At 38.2% G+C, this 16,863-nt stretch overlaps 1 protein-coding gene across 5 annotated transcripts in view; it reads right to left on the bottom strand.

The window, feature by feature from the left end:
• Positions 1-1,071: 1,071 nt before the first annotated feature.
• Positions 1,072-16,863, bottom strand: part of cdc7 (cell division cycle 7 homolog (S. cerevisiae)) — a 104,470-nt gene continuing 88,678 nt past the window's right edge. For all 5 annotated transcript variants that reach the window (XM_073062662.1, XM_073062660.1, XM_073062664.1 and 2 more), the window contains one exon: positions 1,072-2,043. In XM_073062662.1, the coding sequence (XP_072918763.1) occupies positions 1,634-2,043 (410 nt within the window). In that variant the 3' untranslated portion in view covers positions 1,072-1,633. The remainder of the gene's footprint in view (positions 2,044-16,863) is intronic.

The following is a 16,863-nucleotide window of genomic DNA, read 5'->3' as shown; positions in this document are numbered from 1 at the left end:
TTTACCAGCAGAGCCACACCACTCTCTCTGACTAACTTTCTATACCTCCGCTACAATGCGTAACCTTGGGCATTCAGCTCTCAACTGCAACTCATTCAGCCACAATTCAGTAATGGTCACAACATCATTCCCAACAATCTGGAAAAGTACAAGATCATCCACCTTATTTCTTATACTCCATGCATTGAGATATGCCACTTTTAGTACTGTATTCGCTGCCCTTTTTGATTCTGCATCCCTAATGCACCAATACTCACTCTGCTGGCTGCAATGTTATCCTATCATCTACCTGCACTTCTTAACAGTCTGACTGTACACTATCTTTGCTTTTTACCATCTGTCCCTTCACTCTGGTACCCATTCCCCCTGTCAAATTAGTTTAAACCTTCCACAACAGTTCTAACAAACCTGCACGAAAATATCAGTCCCCTTTGGGTTCAGGTGCAACCCGCAACCCTTATTTTCCAGGTAATACCTTCCTCAGAAGAGATTCCAATGATCCAAGAACCCGAAGCCCTGCTCCCTGCACCAGCTTCTCAGCCACGCATTTATCTGCCAAATCATTCTGTTTCTACCCTCACTGGCACATGGCACAGGTAGCAATCCAGAAATTACTACCCTGATAGTCCTGCTTCTCAGCTTTCTGCCTAGCCCTCTAAATTCTTTCTTCAGGACCTCTGCTTTTCCTTCCTGAACAGGTGCCTTGATCTACATCAAGAACATGCAATAAACAAAAACAAAAGGCATTTTCATATAGTTTAATATTTTGGGAAATATGCATCTGAAATAAAATTATGAATAGTTTGGTAGCTAATTTCTCCTCAAATCTAAAGAGTACATAGTCTTTAAAAAGCTCATGTAACTATTAAAGCACATCTACCAAACACTTGATGGGTAACTATAATGATAATTGCCAACAATTCATAAATAAATGGGACTTATTTGGATTTCATTCTAGTGCCCAATCATTTGTTAGCAAAAACTTCAGTTAATTCTGCATCAACATCAATGCAACCCTCAGTATCAGTGTAACTAACAATGATTGTGACCAAGAACTGTGACAAACACCCATTTTTCAATAAACTATCATTTTATTGAAGATCATTGCTTTGAAGTAAGGATATAAACAGCAAATGGAAAACAAATCAAATGGCAAACAAGACATTGGCTACTGGTTACTGAGCTTTTGGTATAAAGGGTGCAAATCATTCAGTTTTCAAATAAAATTTACATCCATTTTCTCATTAATTTAACTAATGACATGCATTTCACAGGAAAACTCACCCAAAAACTTCAACCTTTGTGTAGACACATAGGCTGCTATTGACTTTTGAAGTAGTACCCTGCTATCAGTCTTTGCGTTCCCTTGCTTGGAGGGAAAACCATTTGGTATTGAAGATCTTGGGGAAAAAATTAAAATTTTAAATAAAATCACTAAAGGCATGAATTTCATGCCTTTTAATAAAAAGATTCACTATCAAGTCAGAGCTAGTGACTGAAGAAAGACTAAAGAAACAGAAAAACCTGACCTAAAGAGGCTGGTTAGTTTTAGTTATAAATTCTGAATGTATTGTCCTGCATTTCAGTGGTTAACCACAGATGCAATACAGATTGTTAAATATCCTAAAAACAGTTACATGCCTTCAAAGAATGGATGCTTCAAGGCTATTTCTGCAGTTATTCTGGTTGCCGGGTTCAAATCTAAAAGCTTATCTAGAAGGTCATAGGCCAGATCTGGAACTCCACACCAGTTCTTCACGTCTGATGATTTGGCTTTGCTTTTGAAATCAGAGTTCCATTGAATATCTTGTTTCACTGTTCTGGACTGGTTTGGAAACTCTTGTGTGCATGACAAGGAAGCACCTTCTGTTTCATCATTCTTGGCATCTGGAACTTGCACTGTGCCCAAGCTGTATGCACAATCTACCGGCTCGCTCCTTTGGTTTGACTTTCTTTTATTGGAGCAGTGCGTTCCTCGAAGCCTTTCGCACAAAGTCCTCAAATCCAGCTTCGGACATTCCTTGCTGCATGACACAGCCTTACCTGGAATTTAGAAATAAGATTTAAGATTAGCTTTATTTGTCACACGTATATCAAAACATGCATCAAATCAATTCAGCGAGGATTGTGCTAAGGCTTGCCACAAGTGTTGTCACGTTTCTAGTACCAACACAGCATGTCCACAGCTCACTAACCCTAACCATTTATCTTTGGAATGTGGGAGGAAACCCATGTGATCACGGGAAAACATACAAGCTCCTTACAGGCTGCAGTGGGAATCGAAGCCTGATCAGTGATTACTGGTGCTTTAGAATGACTGGGGTAACCGCTATGCTTCAGTGCCACCACTAGATATGTTTCTAATCCTTTACAGTATATTTTCATTAAATAAGGAAAGCAAAACTTGAATTTTCTGATGCAAAAAATAACATTTTGGCTGAACTCCAACATTGAGGTATGACAGTACTATAGATATGACTATCCTGAAGGAGTCTTCATCCTCAGGGATCAGTCACTACATCCAAGTGAACTACTGCTGTGAAATTACATTCGGGGATGAAATGCAAACACTGACCAACATTGCAACCAAAAGTTTTACATTTTAATAAACATAGTAAGTAAATGGAAGGTGGAGAGAGAAATCCCAACACTAGCTCCAGGCCTTTTACAGCTCCCATCACATTTTTTCTATCATCTACTTTCCATAACAATCTCTAATCTATCTTAAAACATCTCTACCCAAATGATTCAAAACAGATTTTGTGTACTCTGAAATTTTTTTTAATGTAATTTTAGGTTTTTTTTGTATCTGGATAAAACAGTGTCAAAGGTTACTGGAGCTGTCAGTATTCCCCCCGACCCCACCAGATATGAAAGAACAGGCTTCCTACTGGGAGCTGTAAGTATCTGCTAATGAAAAGTACAGGAATGGAGGGATGTAGCAAACGTTTTTTCTGTACTCCAAGTGGAATAGTTTGTACAGTTGTTCTCAAAGGCAACCAGTCCAATGGTACACATGGCCCAATGATTAAATGTGACATCATCCTCAGAAGTTTGCTGTGTACAAGGTGGTAGTTCTGTGTGATCTGCACTCTGACTGCTCTTAGCGAAGACGCTACCAAAGACAGCAGATTTTGGTTAATTGGGCAACTGATTAATTGTGGCAGCCACTTATTTGGAACACCTCTTAAAGAACAAAAACTAATTGAGAAAATTGCCAAGATTCCCTTAATTGATTTGGGACACTATATTGCTTAATTGGGACAGGAGACTGTGTCTGAGTAGATTATAACTGGCATCAGTCACACACACTTGTGTGGCCGTTAGACACTATACCATGCTTAGAGTGAATAGCTTTAAAAATAACGTCAGTTTCATGTATTTGTACAGGCAGTCCCCAAGTTACGAACGTCGGACTTATGAACAACTCGTACTTACGAATGGAGGAGAATGCCCTCAGCCATTTTAAGTCAGATCATGACACCGTCCGCCATTTTAAGTGGTTGCCGTTAACACTGTGTTGAGAGTGTAACTTTGTATTTGGCTTAAATATTTCTTAGCAAGATTCACATTGACCCCCCCCCCCCGCTTTTCCAGTCAGCACCGCCCCCACTTGTCCCATTTAACCTGTCTCATGCAGGTGGACTTTAGGACCTGGGGCAGCAGAGGACCCTCGGCTGCTGCTGAATCTGCAGTTTTCTGTTCCGTTGACGGAAAACGATCGCAATTGAAAATGATCTGGAGGATGCAACTAACGGTAGTATTTTATGAAGATAGACCATTACCTGCACCAGGTGGCTGCGCTGACCTTGTTCATTGCGTACACTGGATGAATTCCTCCATTGATAACTATTCAGAACTAATAGTTTTATAGTACAGTAGAACTACTGAGTGTTCTAATTTGCTCTGCATTTCACTTAAATACACAAGTTGTTACTCAGTTTGTTTTTTCTATTCCTTTTTATCTATTTCCATGAATCTCCAGCTAATTGAAACAGCCACTCATTCGCATCAAAATCTACCGGTCCTGATGTGCCTCAGTTAAACTGAATCCATGTATGTGCAAACTGCCAGCACACACAACTGGCAAAGACAATGGGAACTGTATCAGCAGACTGGGAAAAGAAACAATGCCACTATTTGCAGTCCATTTTATAGCTTCTATCCTGTGTGACTTCTTTGCTCTGTTTTCTTTTTGGCAAAGCAGAGGTCAGATTGAGGAGGACCGTACTGTTGAGAGGTGTAGAGAATTTTTCCTAAACCTTAATTCCACATCTTCCTCCTCTACTCACTTTACATGACTGTGGCTAAGAACAGTTCAAGTTTGCCAATGACACCACTGTCATAGGCTGAATCAAACATGGTAACAAATCAGTGGTGACTGAAAATCTGGCTGAGTGATGTCTTAACAACAACTGCTTACTCAATGTCACCAAGACCAAAAAGTTGATTATTATTTTAGGAAAAAACCAAAGGTCCATGAGCCAGAGCTCAACGGAGGATCAGAGGTAGAGAGTCAGCAACTTTAAGTTCCTCGGTGTTATTATTTTGGAGGACCTTTCTTGGGCCCAGCACGAAAGTGCAATTAGGAACAAAAGATGGTAGTGCCTCTACTTCCTTAGGAGTTTGCGTAGATTCAGCATGACATCTAAAACTCTATATATGTGTAGTGGAGAGTATATTGACTAGATGTATCACAGCCTGGTATGGAAACACCTATCCCACAAAACATAGTGGATATGGCCCAGTCTATCATGGGTAAATCACTCCCAACCATCCGCACAACTACATGAAACATTGTTGCAGGAAAACAGCATTTATCATCAGGGATCCCACTCGCCAGGGCATGCTCTCTTCTTGCTGCTGCCATCAGTAAGGTGGTACAGGAGCCTCGGGACTCACACCACCAGGTTCAGGAAGAGTTATTAAAAAATATTAGGCTCCTGAACCAAACGGGATACTTCATTTTCCCATCGTTGGAATGTTCCCACGAGTCTCAAGATGGCGCTCATGGAGTAAACCGCTTCTAGGCTTTGCTCCAAACCTTTTACGTCTTTATAACCTACAAACACCCCTTAAAGGATCTTCTTATACTTATTCTAAAGGGGTCTAAACATACAGAATTTTTCTTTTTAACTATTTGAATTATTCTCAACTTGCTGAAATGTCTAGAGCAAAAGAATCGAAACAGACGAAAGAACCGATAACTTTAGAAACAATTGTGAAGCTTATAGAAGACAAATTTGAAGAACTGGAGAGAAAAATAACCGTAAAGTTTTTTCGGTTTGATGAGCGTTTGAAACTAGTTGAAGAAAAGCTCCAGACACTTTCACTGGAATCACAAAAACAACAAGCAAGTATTTTGGTTCTTGAAGAAGCAGCTCGCAAGAAAGATCGTATAATTGAAAAAATACAAGAAGAGCAAACTTCGACTTCTCAACAGATGGATCGTTATAAAGTTAAAATTACTGATTTGGAAAATTGCTCTCGAAGACAAAATCTTCGATTAATTGGGATTCCGGAAAAATTTGAGAGCAGTGATCTTACCTTTTTCTTCTCTAAATTTCTAATGGATGTCTTGGGTCCAGAGGTACTGGACTCTCTCCCGGTAATCGATCGGGCACACCGTGTCTCCCGTTTTCGGTCTGATTCAAGTTTGAAACCACGACATGTAATTCTTCGGATCCATTACCCTCATACCAAAGAACGTTTGATTCCGGCGGCTCGAAAAAAGGGTATGATCTGCTATCAAGAGTTTAAATTTCGCATTCTGGAAGACTATAGCCCTGAAGTCTTAAGGGCTAGAATGGCTTTTAGATTGGTTATGTCGAAATTTCACCAGAAAGGCTGCAAGCAAGCGCTGTTATTTCCAGCACACTTGAGAGTCACTCTTGAGGACGGAACTTTTCGGCTGTTTAAATCTCCAGCGGATGCTCAAAGTTTTCTGGAACAATGACATTCTATCGGGCTGACTAATGTAATTTAGCCTATAGATTTGGATCTGTTACAGAATGATGTTTGGTTTTTTTTGGGTATGGCTTACATGTATTTCTTATATACGGTTAAAGCTCTTTTTGCTCGGTTTATTTTGACTTTAATATTTTTCCATATTATTAATCTATTAGCGTTGAAAATAACTTATTAGGGTTTTTTTTCTCCTTTTTGCTTTTCTTTTTAAGCTGAGATACGCTTTTTTATACTCTTAACATTTAAATATTAAGATTTTAAAAAAAATAAAATGTTGGTTCTTCTTCCCGACAGACTTTAGTGCTTGGAACGTCATATCTGTTTTGATGTGTTTGTAAGTTTTAAACTTTCATTTAAAATATCAATCCAGTATTAGTCATTTATGGGTTTTATCGTTTTAATTCTTTTTTAACCCTTTTGTTTATATACATTTATAATACTAATTTTATATTTTAACTTTTGTTATACCAACCCTCTCTTATAATGTGGGTTGTTTGTATTTTTTTAACTTTGTTGTGTCTGAGTTGCTGTCTTGAGACACGGGGGTAATTTTAGTATTAGATTGCTTGCTTGCCTCTTTTTGGCTTTTTTCCTGGGGTTTTGAGGGTGGAGGGAGGGGGATTTTTCTTTTTTCTTTTCTTTTTGCTTGCTTTCTGCTTAGTTTTATTTCATGGGCTTATATGAAACTACAAAAATGGTCGCAGTGCCGTGACTTCTGGTTTCTCCTTGAATTTACTTCCTTCTTCCGGGTTCATGAGTTCACTTTTTTTTCAAACTTATGTGTTAATTGTAATAAATATTGTCAATATGGATAGGACTATTAATTTTGTTTCTTGGAATACTAATGGTTTAAATCATCCGATCAAACAGAAAAAAATATTCAAAGTATTCCATAGAATGAATGCTAATGTTATTTTTGTACAAGAGACTCATGTAAGGAAGGTGGATAGTCAACGGTTGTTTAGGTTTTGGAAGGTACAACAGTATCACTCAAATTCGCAAGCCAAAGTAAGAGGTGTTTCTATTTTTATAGATTCATCAACTTCTTTTATACATCATGAAACAATTTCAGATCCGCAAGGTAGATTTTTGCTTATTACTGGTCTACCTTTTAATCAAAAAGTTGTTTTAGTTAATGTTTATGCTCCAAATACTGATTGCCCTGAATTTTTTAAATGTTTATTTACATCCTTTCCTAATTTGAATCAATACAGATTGATAATGGGTGGGGATTTTAACTGTTGTCTAAACCCTTTGATGGATAGATCCAAGCCCACCCAAACTCTTCCGAATAAATCGGCTTCTCTCATTAACTCTTTTATGATTGATTCAGCTATTTGTGAAATTTGGCATTTTTTACATCCTAACGACAAAGAATTTTCATACTTTTCCCATGTTTACCATAATTACTCAAGAATTGATTACTTTTTCATTGATCACCATTTACTTACAGATGTTATGGATTGTAAATATGACTCTATTACCATATCTGATCATGCACCTTTGAAGTTATCTATTAAGATGACGGATTCATATATTAATACTAAAGGTTGGAGGTTTAATCCTGACTTTGTCAACTTTATTAAACAGCAAATTGATTTGTTTTTCTCAACAAATTTTACAGCAGAGATCTCTAGTGGAACTTTGTGGGATACTTTTAAGGCATATATTCGTGGACAGATTATTTCATATTCTGCTGGAGTTAGGAAACGAACTAATTCTAAAATATTAACACTAGTTGATAAAATCAAAGCAATTGACAAGATTTATTCAATGACCCCTAGCAAAGAACTTTATAAAGAAAGAGTGGAACTTCAAATGGAGCATAGCTTACTATTACCCTCCTCGATTGAAAGTCAGTTAATTAAATCAAAAGCCCAATTCTATATATATGGAGATAAGTCTGGTAAATTACTAGCTAACCAATTGAAAATTGTTTCGGATAAACGACAGATTACTAGGATTCGTAAACAAGATGGTACTTTGACGATCGATCACAAAGAGATAAATAAAGCCTTTCAAGATTTTTATAATTCCTTATATCAATCAGAATGTACTAAGGACTCTTCTATAATAAATGAATTTTTAAGGAAATTGAATATTCCAAAAGTAACTGTTGAGGATAGTGTATTTTTGGATACACCTATTACGGAGTCTGAAATAGAAAAGGCTATCTTTTCAATGAATTCGGGTAAAGCTTCTGGTCCAGATGGTTTTTCTACAGAATTTTTCAAATCTTTTTCTTCCATACTTTCTCCTTGGCTTTGTAAAATTTTTAAAGATGCATTAAGTATAGGTAAACTACCACAATCTTTTTATGAAGCTTCTATTTCTTTAATTCTTAAAAAAGATAAAGACCCTACTGAATGCGCATCCTATCGGCCTATATCCTTGTTGAATACGGATTTTAAGATTTTTAGTAAAATTTTGGCTATTAGATTAGAAAATATATTACCCCGAATTATTTCTGAAGATCAGACTGGATTTATTAAAAATCGCTATTCATCTTTTAATATTAGAAAATTAATTAATATTATTTATACCTCTTCATCTAAAATACCAGAATGTGTCATTTCTTTAGATGCCGAAAAAGCATTTGATAGAGTTGAATGGCCATATTTATTTAATACAATGCAACATTTTAATTTTAGTTCAAAATTTATTTCATGGATTAAATTAATATACCATAAACCCTTAGCTTCGGTTTTTACCAATAATCAAAGATCCCCTATTTTTCAGCTATTTCGTGGTACAAGGCAAGGTTGTCCTTTAAGTCCTTTATTATTTGACATTGCTTTAGAACCCTTGGCTATAGCTATTCGTGAATCACCCAATATTTTCGGTATTACCCGTGGGGAGACGACGTATAAGGTACCATTATATGCGGATGACTTGTTATTATATATATCTGACCCTGAAAGATCTATTCCTGCTATTTCTTCTTTGCTCGCTCAATTTAGTAACTTTTCTGGTTATAAATTGAATTTTAATAAGAGTGAACTATTTCCATTAAATATGCATGTTCCAATTTATAATCATGTACCATGTAGAATTGTTACAGATTATTTTATTTATTTAGGTATTAAAATTACTAAAAACATAAAGATTTATTTAAAATTAATTTTCTACCTTTAATCGATCAAATTAAGCAACTTGCTAATAGGTGGTCTCCATTATCTTTGTCTTTGGTAGGCAGAGTTAATGCCATTAAGATGATGATACTACCTAAATTTTTATATTTATTTCAAGCATTACCAATTTTTATTCCTAAATCTTTTTTTGATATGGTTGTCTCTAAAATATCTTATTTGTGGCAGAACAAAAATCCTAGACTAGGCAAAAAATATTTACAGAAGCCTAAGAAGGAGGGCGGCTTGGCTCTACCAAACTTAAGATTTTACTATTGGGCAGTTAATATACGGTATTTAATATTCTGGACACAAGAATCGACTACAGCTGCTTGCCCACAATGGGTAAATTTGGAATGTAAATCTGTGCAAGATTTTTCACTGATCTCAATCTTAGGATCTTCACTTCCTTTTTCGTTATTCAAAATGAATAAACAGATAACTAATCCCATAGTCAAGTATACATTACGAATTTGGTTTCAATTTCGTAAATTTTTTGGCTTGAATAAGTTTATGCTGTCATGTCCTATAATATCTAACTACTTCTTTCGGCCTTCATCTATAGATCAAGCTTTTCTTTTATGGAAAACAAAAGGTATAACATGTTTTCGTGATCTGTTTTTGGATGATAACATTATGTCCTTTGAACAGCTATCTAATAAATATAATTTACCTAAAACCCATTTTTTTAGATATTTGCAAGTCATAAATTTTCTGTATAATGAATTAAAGTCTTTTTCGAAAGAATGGCCATTGGACATTACAGAAAGAATTTTAGCCCTCAATCCTTGTCAAAAGGGTTTAGTAGCTATCATTTATAATATGATTATGAGTGTACAGCCAGATGTATCAGAAAAAATTAAGAAGGAATGGCAAGAAGAATTGCATTGTCCTATATCTACTGAGGAATGGGAAAAAATTCTATCATTGGTAAATTCGTCCTCTATTTGTGCTAAACATGCCCTAATACAATTTAAGGTTGTACATAGAGCTCACATGTCTAAAGATAAACTTGCTCGATTTTATTCTTATGTTAATTCAACCTGTGACAGATGTCATTCTGATGTTGCTTCATTGACTCATATGTTTTGGTCTTGTCCTTGTGTACAAAATTATTGGAAAGATATTTTTAATATTATTTCAAGAGTTTTAAATATCAATCTCCAACCGCATCCTTTTACTGCAATTTTTGGTTTACCAATGATAGATAATAATCGTCTATCCGTTTCATCTCGACGAATGATTGCATTTGTTACATTAATGGCTAGAAGATCTATTTTACTGAATTGGAAAGAAATTAACCCTCCAACTGTACTTCAGTGGTTTTCTCAAACTATTTCTTGTCTGGGTTTAGAAAAAATTAGAAGTGTGGTTTTTGATTCTTCAGTTAAATTTGAGGAAACTTGGAGACCATTTATTCAACATTTTCATATGAGTTAAATGGTCTGATCCTAAACCTTACTGTTATTATCCTTAATTATTTGGATGGAGGTTCGGAGTTATCGGCACTACTGTATGTATTTAACATTATGCAATTGCCCATGTTGGTTAGTTTTTTTTTAAAGTTTTCTTTTAGTTTTAGTTGGGGTTTTTTTTCCTCTTTTTCGATTCTTTTACATTAATACTATGAGTTTGGGAGGCCTTATATATTGATTATTACGTATCTGATTGTCTATTTAATCTATTAATTATGTACTCTCAAACGTTTTGTATTCATATTTCACTAATGTTTTTCTTAAAATTAATAAAAAGATTTAAAAAGAAAGAAAGGAATGTTCCCACAACCTATGGGCTTATTATATTCCAAGTATGGTCTAACCCGGGCTTTATAGAGCTGTGACATTACCTCGCATCTGTTGAACTCAAACACAGTGAAAAACTGTGTGCTATCTAGTCAGGATGAAAGGTGAGAAGTTTAAAGGAAACATAAGAGGAAATTTTTTCACTCAGAGTTGTGAGAGTGTGGTATGAGATGCCAGCACAAGTGAGCACGCAAGCTCGATTTCAATGTTTAAGTGAAGTTTGGATAGAAGGGATATGGAAGGCTATGGTGCAGGTCAATGGGAGAAGGCAGTTTAAATGGTTTTGGCATGGACTAGATGGGCCAAAGGGCATGTTTCTGTACTGTACTTCTCTATGACTCTATGACATCCAAACGTCAGATTCTGCCATGCTCAAGTACAATGAAGCAGTAAGAAGAAAACAGAATGCAGAATCTAACGTAGTTAAAATGCACTGTAGGTAAACAAACGAGCACAGTCTAGGGTGGCCTCCAAGAAAATGATAACTTCCTCAAATCTTATACATTCAGGGCATTTTGCTCACAGCAGAAATTATTTAATATATCGCAAGCACTGACATTTCTATTAATAATCTGGACCTTGCCAAGCAGGGCATTTTGACCTCCCAAGATTCTAGAGTCTTCTGAAAGGGACGGCACAGAGGAGCCAGTGGTTCAACAAATATTTGAACTAAATTCCACAAGTTCCCTTATTTTGAAAGGGATATGTTTAATTCATTAGATTGCGTTGCTAAGCCAGGCCTCCAGATTTGATGTCTATCTGTTATTTTAGGAAGTCTTGTATCTTTGGAAGGATAAACTGTAACGGAGCACCTGGTGGTTTATGGAAATATTATTTTCTTAGAACCAACGTACAGAAACAGGCCATTAGGCCCAGTACATTCATGCTGTCCATCATGTACCCACTTGTACTATTCTTATTTTTCACAGATTTCTGTGCTCTGGTGATTTAAGTGTTCAGCTAGCCTCAAAATGCACAGTGGTTGCTTGCCCGTCTTTATGTATAATTCTATTGTATTTCTTTATTTTCTTGTAAATACCTGCAAGGAAATGAATCTCAAGGTAGTAAAATAAATCTACTTTGACTTTCTCTTGCCACCTCTCTGGTGCTGAGCAATCAGTCATCAATGGAAAGCTTACCTCTGTATCCCTTCGCCCACTATGAGTTCCAGGCCCATCTTTGTCACTTCTACCTCTAGAACCATTGTCCTTCATCCATACTTTCTCTGGCACTACTCCCCATCTCTTTCGGTTACACTGATGAGTGCCTTAGTGTTCTGTACTACAGCCAAATGGAACTCATTTATCAACACTCCCCACATGCCCCCTCCCAACAAATGGAAGCTGCTCCACCCACTGAGATCCTCTTGGAAACTGTTTGCTACTTCCACTGAGACTCAGCCTCCATTCTCTCGGAGAAATAGTTGTTTAATCAGACCCCCACCTTACCTCTTAAATGTATGCATAGTACTCTTTGGCATCTTTGCAATGGGGGAAAATGTTCTTTCCTATCTATTGCCTTCATAATACATATAATTAGTCAGGAGTCCCTCACCTATCCAGCCTCTCATCATAGTTCCTCTTCACCCTTTCTCCAGTACAATCACATCCTTCTGTAGTGCAGCACTCCAAATTGAACATAGCACTTCGGTTTGGCTTAACCACCTTATTTTTAAGACTGTACCATAACCTCACTGTTCTTTATTCTATGTCCTGATTAATGAAGACAAATATCACCTACTCTTTAATCATCTTGCATACTTGAGCAGATTGCTTCACGAATCCTTGGACTGGTCTACCAGGATACCAGTGTTCTTCAGTAGGGTACCACCATTTATTGTACATATATATCCTTGCCTTACGAGTCATAATAAAAATGCATCACCTAATATTCATCATGGTTAAATTGTACCCGCCAATGCTGTGCCCATCAATACTGCACTGTATTATGGGATTAGCCTCCTCACTATTAACACCATATTTTTTTCATGTCAGCTGACTTACTGGATTGTAAATGTAGGACTGTATTTCCCACATTTATAATCCACATTATTCATCACTAACAAAGGGTAAAAGGTCCCAGTGGCAATTCCCAGGTATACCATTAGTTCCAATCACAAAAACAACCCTGTATTATTCAATACCACACCAATTTTGCACCACGATAAAGCAATGCCAACTCCGATGGATAGGTGATGTCATCTGGATGCTAAACTCGTGTACCACAAACTCCTTTACTCCCATATGAAGGAAGGTCAGTGAGTTCCTGGTGTGCAAAGTAAACGCTTCTAAGGTAACATCGAAAATCAGCCTGAAGAAACTCAACATTACATCTAAAAACTGGGAAGACATTGCACTTAATATATATACCTGAAGGAAATCTGTTCTACTCTACATGAGAGACCTCCACTGTGCCTCAGAGAATGAACAGCAACTGCAAAAGGAGAAAATGAACAACTGAAAGACCTAATGACTAACCACAGCCATCACTTACTCTTTCCAAACTGCACTGGAGTTGACAACTCCTTACGGGATCATACTCTACTCGAGTGATTGTGTTACTACTACTACTAACTTTCCAACTTTCTTTGGACCTCATTTGGCACTAGTCTCCCATGCAGGACCTTGTCAAAGATCTTACTGAAGTCCATGTACAGTACTGTGCAAACTTGAACCACATCATCAAGTTTGCCGATGACACCATCGTGGTGGGTCTCATCAGCAAGAATGATGAGTCAGCTTACAGAGAGGAGGTGCAGCGGCTAACGGACTGGTGCAGAGCCAACAACCTGTCTCTGAATGTAAACAAAAGAGATGGTTGTTGACTTCAGGAGGGCACCGAGCGACCACTCCCCGCTGAACATCGACGGCTCCTCGTTAGAGATCGTTAAGGGGACCAAATTTCTTGGTGTTCACCTGGCGGAGAATCTTACCTGGTCCCTCAACACCAGCTCCATAGCAAAGAAAGCCCAGCAGCGTCCCTGAGGAAAGTCCATCTCCCACACCCACCCCCCCCCACCATCCTCATCACATTCTACAGGGGTTGTATTGACAGCATCCTGAGCAGCTGCATCACTGCTTGGTTCGGAAATTGCACCATCTTGGATTGCAAGACCCTGCAGCGGACAGTGAGGTCAGCTGAGAAGATCATCGGGGTCTCTCTTCACTACACACTGCATCTGCAAAGCAAACAGCATTATGAGGAACCCCACTCACCCCTCAGACAAACTCTTCTCCATGCTGCCATCTGGGAAAAGGCACCGTAGCATTCGGGCTCTCACGACCAGACTATGTAACAGTTTCTTCCCCCAAGCCATCAGACTCCTCAATATCCAGAGCCTGGACTGAAACCAACTTACTGACCTATTGTCTAGTGTAGTTTTATTTCTGTGTTTTTTTTTTACGTAGTTCAGTCTAGTTTTTGTATTGTTTCATGTAACATCGTGGTCCTGAAAAATGTTGTCTCATTTTCACTGTGTACTGTACTAGCAGTTATGGTCGAAATGACAATATAAAGTGACGACTTGAAAAGTCTTTTGCACATACGTATATAGTTAGGGTGCCTAAGACTTTTGGAAAGTACTATATTTGCCAACATAGGGCAGAGGGTAAATTTGCAAATCTGGTGGGATCAAAGAATGTTAGGAACGGTGAAGGTGGAGTGCTGCAGGAGGGATGTGGGACACGTGACAGTGCTGGGAGGGGGGGGGGTGGTTGCAGACACACAAAGCTCTGAGATATCAAGCAAGGTTATTTGATTCCAAACAATTGGCTTATTACAGAATGTAAAGATTATGAGAGAAAGCTGGCAGGGAACATAAAAACTGACTGTAATAGCTTTTATAGATACGTGAAAAGGAAAAGATTGGTCAAGACAAATGTAGGTCCTTTACAGTCAGAAACTGGTGAATTGATCATAGGGAACAAAGACATGGCAGATCAATTGAATAACTACTTTGGTTCTGTCTTCATTAAGGAGGACATAAATAATCTTCCGGAAATAGTAATGGACCGAGGGTCTAGTGAGATGGAGGAACTGAGGGAAATACATGTTAGTAGGGAAGTGGTGTTAGGTAAATTGAAGGGATTAAAGGCAGATATGGCCAAATCCCAGGGCCAAATGGTCTGCATCCCAGAGTGCTTAAGGAAGTAGCCTAAGAAATAGTGGATGCATTAGTGATAATTTTTCAAAACTCCTTAGATTTTGGATTAGTTCCTGAGGATTGGAGGGCGGCTAATGTAACCCCACTTTTTAAAAAAGGAGGGAGAGAGAAACCAGGGAACTATAGACTGGTTAGTCTGACATCGGTGGTGGGGAAAATGCTAGAGTCGGTTATCAAAGATGTGATAACAGCACATTTGGAAAGAGGTGAAATCATCGGACAAAGTCAGCATGGATTTGTGAAAGGAAAATCATGTCTGACGAATCTGATAGAATTTTTTGAAGATGTAACTAGTAGAGTGGATAGGGGAGAGCCAGTAGATGTGGTATATTTAGATTTTCAAAAGGCTTTTGACAAGGTCCCACACAGGAGATTAGTGTGCAAACTTAAAGCACATGGTATTGGGGGTATGGTATTGATGTGGATAGAGAATTGGTTGGCAGACAGGAAGCAAAGAGTGGGAGTAAACGGGACCTATTCAGAAAGGCAGGCAGTGACTAGTGGGGTACCGCAAGGCTCAGTGCTGGGGCCCCAGTTGTTTACAATATAGATTAATGATTTAGACGAGGGAATTAAATGCAGCATCTCCAAGTTTGCGGACGACACGAAGCTGGGCAGCGGTGTTAGCTGTGAGGAGGATGCTAAGAGGATGCAGGGTGACTTGGATAGGTTAGGTGAGTAGGCAAATTCATGGCAGATGCAATTTAATGTGGATAAATGTGAGGTTATCCACTTTGGTTGCAAGAACAAGAAAACAGATTATTATCTGAACGGTGGCCGATTAGGAAAAGGGGAGATGCAATGAGACCTGGGTGTCATTGTACACCAGTCATTGAAGGTGGGCATGCAGGTACAGCAGGCGGTGAAAAAGGCAAATGGTATGTTGGCATTCATAGCAAAAGGATTTGAGTACAGGAGCAGGGAGGTTCTACTGCAGTTGTACAAGGCCTTGGTGAGACCGCACCTAGAATATTGTGTGCAGTTTTGGTCCTCTAATCTGCGGAAAGACATTCTTGCCATAGAGGGAGTACAGAGAAGGTTCACCAGATTGATTCCTGGGATGGCAGGACTTTCATATGAAGAAAGACTGGATCGACTAGGCTTATAGTCACTGGAATTTAGAAGATTGAGGGGGGATCTTATTGAAACGTATAAAATTCTAAAGGGATTGGACAGGCTAGATGCAGGAAGATTGTTTCCGATGTTGGGGAAGTCCAGAACGAGGGGTCACAATTTAAGGATAAAGGGAAGCCTTTTAGGACCGAGATGAGGAAAAACTTCTTCACACAGAGAGTGGTGAATCTGTGGAATTCTCTGCCACAGGAAACAGTTGAGGCCGGTTCATTGGCTATATTTAAGAGGAAGTTAGATATGGCCCTTGTGGCTAAAGGGATCAGGGGGTATGAAGAGAAAGCAGGTACAGGGTTCTGAGTTGGATGATCAGCCATGATCATACTGAATGGCAGTGCAGGTTCAAAGGGCCAAATGGCCTACTCCTGCACCTATTTTCTATGTTTCTAATGTCTCTCTGGTGCTTCCCACTCTCTCCCCTCTTCCTTCCCCTTTTCCTATCCATGATTCCCCCCTTCCCACTCTCAGTCCACAATAGACCCATATCAGAATCTGGTTTATCACTCACATATGTCATGAAATTTGTATTTCTTTTTTGGCGGCAGTACTGAGGTCTACAGTACTATCCAAGTCTTAGGCACCCTAGCTATATATGTGCCTAAGACTTTTGCACAGTACTGTACACCCCATGACCACACTGACGTCATCATTACACTTAGCAACTTTTTCAAAA

This window comes from Hemitrygon akajei, chromosome 12 (assembly GCF_048418815.1).
Source record: "Hemitrygon akajei chromosome 12, sHemAka1.3, whole genome shotgun sequence".
Taxonomy (NCBI): Eukaryota; Metazoa; Chordata; class Chondrichthyes; order Myliobatiformes; family Dasyatidae; genus Hemitrygon; species Hemitrygon akajei.
This window is presented reverse-complemented; position numbering and strand designations above follow the sequence as displayed.